At 58.0% G+C, this 6,475-nt stretch overlaps 1 protein-coding gene across 1 annotated transcript; it reads left to right on the top strand.

Moving 5' to 3' along the window:
- Positions 1 to 234: 234 nt before the first annotated feature.
- Positions 235 to 4,313, top strand: S100A11 (S100 calcium binding protein A11). The gene is made up of 3 exons (XM_044991708.1): positions 235 to 391; positions 3,292 to 3,447; positions 3,986 to 4,313. The coding sequence occupies exons 1-3, from the start codon at positions 389 to 391 to the stop codon at positions 4,157 to 4,159; spliced, it is 333 nt and encodes a 110-aa protein (XP_044847643.1). The 5' UTR covers positions 235 to 388; the 3' UTR covers positions 4,160 to 4,313.
- The last annotated feature ends 2,162 nt before the right edge of the window (positions 4,314 to 6,475 follow it).

The following is a 6,475-nucleotide window of genomic DNA, read 5'->3' as shown; positions in this document are numbered from 1 at the left end:
GGCTTGTTAACAGTTGCCACAGGCGTGTGGGGAAAACAGAGGCTCCCACCCGTTCAGCAGCTTAGCAAAGGGTCGTCCCCCGCCGCGTCTCTGCAGCGGAGAAGGGAAAACTCGGAGGGAAAGAACTAAAGGAAAGGCGGCGGGCGGGGGTGGGGGGCAGAAGAAAGGTTCAGCCCGAGGCGCAGGCCGAGGCGGGGTGTTGGCTCTGCCGCACCAAGCAAACCCGGCAAGTCCGGATCCGCCGTTCGCCGGGCGGAGCCTTCGCCCACCCCGGCGGGAGGGGCCGGGCCGGGCTGCCAAGGGCGGTGGCCGGGGCCGGGCCAGGCTCAGAGCGCGCCCCAGAGTCTGATCCTCGCAGCGCTCCGCGGTCCGCGCCTCTGCTGCAGCCATGGTGAGTGGGGGGCTCCCCCCGGGGTGGGGGGCTCGGCTCGCCCCCCCCCCAGCACGGGGACTTGCTGGGGAAAACAACGGCGGAGTTTTCCGCCCAGGCGGGGCGGGGGGGAGCGAGCAGCCCCCGCCCGGCCGAGTTATAAACTCTGCCTGGGAAGAGGGGGGGGGGGCAGGGCCCGGCCCGGGGGAGCCCGGGGCAGAAGCGCCCCTGGAGTTTTTAGCATGTCAGATGCACACAGGACTGGCAATGGGGGGGCTGAGCTCAGACCCCCCCCAAAGGCCTGAAAGGGGAGAGGGGGGCAGGGTGCTGAGCTCAGATCCCCCAAGGCCTGGAAGGGGGGAGAGGGGGGTGGAGTGCTGAGCTGAGACCCCCCAAAGGCCTGGAAGGGGTGAAAGTGGAGAGGGGGGTGGGGTGCTGAGCTCACCCCCCCCCCAAAGGCCTGGAAGGGGTGAAACGGGAGGGGGGGCAGGGGGCTGGGACAATGTGTGTGTGTGTGGGGGGGGGGGGTGCTGGGAGCCATGGAACCAAACGGTAAAGCCTGTATGTGATGGAAACCACGTCAAGCCAGAGGGTGCAGCACCCCTCGTCCAGCACCTCTGGGTGGGGCCCCAGCTAACATGATGGATCAGGGCTCCAGCCTGCTCTGGGCAGGCCCGTTGGGAGGAGGAGCAGATCCGTGGCTATGATCTCACTCTCTTCCCCTGCTGCCTGCCTCTCTCCCAGTCTCCTCCGCTCCCCAGTCCACGCACAGGGTGTTTCAGCTGCTCCCGTCCCCACAGCACGTGGACCAGCCCCTGCCCTCCAGACCCAGCTCCCCGGGGCCTCTGGGCAGAGCTGGCTCCACACTGGAGGATATTGCGCAGCCGGGTTTGGGGTTAAGGAAGCGGAGGCGGGACTTGTTTCCTATCCCACACCACCAAAAAAGGCTAAATTCAGCAGCAGGGAGGATAGGGCGAGTGATTTCCCCAGGGGAAACGGGCAGGGGGGGCAGACACCCCCCTCCCCTTGGATCCTCCCACATAGCTCAGGCCCTGCTCAGCGCTTTCCTGGCCCTGAGTCACCCAGCTGCCTTTTCCTCTTCCCAGCCTCCCTGGCTCCCCCCTTCCCTCCCTCGCCTTAGCTCCCTGGTGGCGGCTTGCCGGGGGCTCCTGCTCACCAGCAGAGAGGGGCTGGCAGTGGGCAAGGCCGGAAGGGGGCAGGCAGCGCGGCTCCCCCCCTTTGCCCCAGTACAGGATCAGTGCTGGTGCAGCGCTGCCCCTTCCCGCGGATGCAGCCTCCTTCGAGGGGGGCCGGCCCTGCTCTGGAGGGCCCCCAGCCAGGCTCACGGCCCGGTCATTCCCTAGAGGCAAGAGCATCCTCTCCTCGGAGCCCCGGTCCCGTGTCCCACCACCGTCACCAAAGTCTGCCTGGAACTGGTGCCTTAGTGGAAAGAGGCCCCAGCTGCTGTTCTCTGATGCGCATGAGCCAGCCTGGCCCCCCCTGGCCTGGGGCTGGGGTGGTTGTGAGGCCCCCAGAGATGAACCCCCATATCCCATTCCCTAGCCCAGGCCCTGCTCTGGGGCCAGGCTGGAGCAGCATCTCTTACGGAGGAAGGGCTGCACGTGCCTTTCGCGGATCCCCTGCCTCAGCCGTCCTGCCCGCTGCCCTGGGACGAGGTAGGAAGCTTGAGGGGAGAGGCCCCATCACCCACTCACCCCCTTTCCCCCTCGAGCCAGCCAGTCCTGCCTTTCAGCCTCTCACGGTCCTGTCTCACAGGTACCCCCTGGCCGCACTGTGCGGAGCAAGGAGGAGATCACTGCAGGATCCTGCCCTAGCTCCATTTCTCTCTTCCCTCAGAATTTCTCCCATGACAAACAAGGGTTGGGGGGGCGGGGGAATGCATTTTTGTCTCCCTCACCTTCCCCTGTGATTGGTAGCCAAAGCCAGTTAGTATTAACGAGGGCAGTGAAAAAACCAGACACTGTCTATTCCAAAGAATCTCTCTTGCACAACCTCAGCGCAGACACACCCAGCTCTGCAAGGCAACACAGCAGCTCCCAGGGGGCAGCCGTACTGTAGCTTGCAGGGGGCTGGCTCGCTGGGCCTGTACCCAGAACCCACCCACAATTAGGGTGACCAGACAGCAAATGTGAAAAAACAGGACAGGGGGTGGGGGGTAATAGGAGCCTGTATAAGAAAAAGACCCAAAAATCGGGACTGTCCCTATAAAATCGGGACATCTGGTCACCCTACCCACGATTCACCCCCTTCCCTGCACTGGGCTCTTTCTGCCACTGCCGGGAGGGTCCTGCCCCCGGCAGGGAGACACTTGCAGCAGTTCGCTCGTGTCCAATGGGCAGTTAGTTGCCAGACTGGGCTGGCGGCTGCATCTCCTCTGTGGTCTCTCTTGCACCATCCGTGTCCGAGGGAGCAGGAAGTGCCTAGGAACCGACCGCCAGGGAAGGGATTGCACCAGACTGCCTGGGGAAATAACAATGCTGTAGCCAATAGAGCCTGAGCAGCAGCACTTAGTGCTAACCTCAGACCCCGCAATCCCTCGGGGCCCAGGGAATAGAAGCCAGGAGTCCAGATTGCCACTCCCCTGTTCTAACCCCTCGACCATAGTCCCCGCCCAGAGCGCGGGAAAGAAGCCAGGAGTCCTGACTCCCGGACTCCTGCTTTAACCACTAGACCACACTACCGGAAGTGGGATGAGAACTTGGGCATCCTGGCTCTGTCCTTGACTAACCGCTGGACTCCCCTCCCATTTCCGTGCTCTCTTTAAAGGCGGCATTCAAAGCAAGCGCCAGAGCCAGGAGGGGTTATGCAGGGTAGGGTGACTTGCCAGTAGCACCAGGCATTTGCCGCCGGGAGTGTGTGTGTGGGGGGGTCTCATCAGTGATGCGTTTTCGTCGCTGCAGTCGAAGAGCCCCGTGTCCCCGACAGAAACGGAGCGCTGCATTGAGTCTCTGCTCGCCGTCTTCCAGCGCTACGCCGGGCGTGAAGGCGACAACTGCACGCTCTCCAAGAGAGAGTTCCTCAGTTTCATGAACGCCGAGCTGGCTTCCTTCACAAAGGTGAGCTGCCCCCTCTCGTGGGACACCCAGCCTGGGGGGAGGGTTTCCAGCTACGGCCAGCTACAACCCAGCAGCTCTGCTGAGTCGCTGGCAGGGACACGGGTGGGCGGGAAAAGGAGTTCTTGCCTGCGGACGTGGCTTGGAAACCAGCTGTCCTTTGGTGCCTTCCCCAAGTGCAGCTTCCTTTCCCCATTACAGCACGTCTCCAGCTGTCACTCGCCCATGCACAGCCCGGGGGGGCGAGGGAGGGGGGAGCAGAGGAAAGAGCCATGGCCTTTAGAATTCACTGCCACCGGATCAAGATACAAAATGCATCTCTGTCTAGGCTCGGACTCCCTCTGGCAATTAACCTCCCTGGTACTGACCTGTGCAGGGGACCAGCATCACTGGCTGTAGGGGGCTGGGGAGTCCACCCCCTCTATTTTGTTGTAGGCTCTCAATCCACAATTCCACGAATGGTGCCCAGATATGACAATATGGGTCTCCTTGTAACTGCAAGCAGGGATACTGGTAAAAAACCTTCCTTGGCCTTCCACAGAACCAGAAGGACCCAGGAGTCCTGGACCGGATGATGAAGAAGCTCGACTTGAATTGCGACGGGCAGCTGGACTTCCAGGAGTTCCTGAACCTCATTGGGGGCATCGCGCAGGCTTGCCACGTTGCACTGTGCATGGAGGCCCACCCCGGTCACCCCCAGACCAAGAAACTGTGACCCCTCCCAACCCAGCCCTACAGCCCAGCAAACATTCCCGATGCACCCTGTGCAAGACCAACGGTCAGCTGCAGACCTGCCCCCAGCGTGTGCGTGTGGATGGGGGGGCTCCCATTGCTTTTGTATCAGTAAAAGAATGGTATAAAAATTCCTACTCAGTAGTTTTCTTTTATCTCAAAAAGTTGGAGGGATGTGGGGAAAGGGGGCAAGGGACCAGCATAGCTCCAGTAGTTTGAGCACCAAACTGGGAGCCAGGACTCCTGGGTCTCATCCCTGCTCTGCCACTGCTCTTTGGGATGTGATGTTGCCCCTCTCTGCCTCAGTTTCCCCACCTGTAAAGCAGGGGGATAATGCTAATTATCCACCTTTTGTCCAGTGCTGCGAGCTCTATAGATGAACGAGCACCATAAAAATCCAAATTCTGAGACTTCTTTTAGGGATTTTATGATCATTGCGTCGGACTTCTTTAAACAAAGGAATGGGGGGGGGCAAATGTGTAATGTTAAAGGGTAAGATAGATCAGTGCACAACGCAGGAGCTACAGGGTCAGGAAACTAACATTGAGGGTTGCAAAGGAGTTGGGGACATAACTCGCCTACTCATAAGGGATAGTTGCTAAACTCTTGAGATTGGATCAGTGAAGCTCCCCTGGTGGTGCTGTAAATCAGATCAGCAACACTGAGACTTGGGCTGGCTCCAGGCCTGAGCTGGGAGAACAGGGCTGTTAACAGAGCAGGGACCCTAAAAGGAGAAGCTGAAAAGTGAGGGTGAGGGTCTGAACAATACGGGGCCTTCTCAGGCAAGGGAAATGCCTGTGATTAGAGAAAGTCCCACCACAGCAAGGAGATCTCCCCATTCAGCTGCTAGCTGGAAGTCACAAACTCGGGGTCGGGTGTCCTCGAGCGCATGGAAATGGGCTAGGGCATCAGGTGGGATTGCCCTGGGTGAGACTCTCCCCCCCACTGGTAGAAGTGTCCCAGGCTTGACTCTTGAGCGACATTAGCAATTCAACCGGTCCTGAATAGAGGTTACAACAGCTCAGAATCTGGAAACTCAACCCGCTCCACATGCGTGGGCTGGCCCATTTCGCAGCTTGGTTTTGGGAACAAGGCCACGCTGACATCAGATATTGAGGCCGGAGGCGACCACTGTGATGGCCTAAGTGTGACCACAGGCCAGAGAACTTCCCCCAAAATAATTCCTAGGGCAGATCTTTTAGAAAACCATCCAACCCTGATTTTAAAATGGTCAGTAATAGTGACTCCGCATCCGAAGAAGTGGGTATTCACCCACGAAAGCTCATGCTGCAAAACGTCTGTTAGTCTATAAGGTGCCACAGGATTCTTTGCTGCTTCTACAGAACCAGACTAACACGGCTACCCCTCTGATAAGTGACTCCGCCATCACCCTTGGTAAATTGTTCCACTAGTTAATTACTCACACTTCATAATTTACGCCTTATTTCCAGTCTGAATTTGTCTAGCTTCCCCTTCCAGCCATTGGCTCATGTTAGACCTTTCTCTCTAGACTGAAGAGCCTGTTTATTAAATATTTGCTCCCCGAGGGTACTTCTAGATTGTGATCATGTCACTCCTTCACCTTCTCTTTGTTACACTAAGTCGATTGAGCTCCTTGAGTCTATAACTAGCACACACAGATTTAGAGCAGGTGAGGGAGGATATGCCATGCAGGGCTTTGCCCGTCCTCTCTCAAGGGCACCAGTGGCTGGGGTAGGCAGCAGCTGCTGTCTCTGAAGAGATGTAAGTATGGTTAGCAGCCTCTCAGGGCCGGTTGGGAAGAGGTCACAGATTATCATAACACTCCCTTTCTGGCCTTAAAGGGAGTTATTCCAAAATAGCTATTCCTGATACGTTCTGGAACAAGAGCACCCACACCTGGAGTTCATCAGGAATAACTGCTTTGAATTCACCCTCCTTTAGTCTGGATTAATTTTCACACCTAAAATCGATATTAAAAACAAAATGGGAAAGGCACCATTCTGACCATGGGAGCTCCTGCACAGCACAGAGAACCTCACCCAGTGGGTCAAGCCCAGAGCTTCTGGCTGACCTAGAAGCTCTCAAGTTTTCCATGCCTCATTCCCCACACGTTAAATAAACCCAGCTCGGCCCCGCTTTCCCCTCTTGACCTTCAAGCTGCAAGGCCGTCACTGAGCCGTATTCCCTACCCTGTCCCTCCAGGTCATTAGACCCTATTCAGGGCAAACACCAGAAGCAACTAGGTCTGGGGAAGGGGCCATTTCTTATGGGGAAATCTTCCGTATTTCCCAGTGAATCAGGAGTTCTGCTCTCTCGA

This window comes from Mauremys mutica, chromosome 17 (assembly GCF_020497125.1).
Source record: "Mauremys mutica isolate MM-2020 ecotype Southern chromosome 17, ASM2049712v1, whole genome shotgun sequence".
Lineage (NCBI taxonomy): Eukaryota > Metazoa > Chordata > Testudines > Geoemydidae > Mauremys > Mauremys mutica.
The sequence above is the reverse complement of the archived record's forward strand: the minus strand, read 5'-3'. Positions and strand labels throughout refer to the sequence as shown.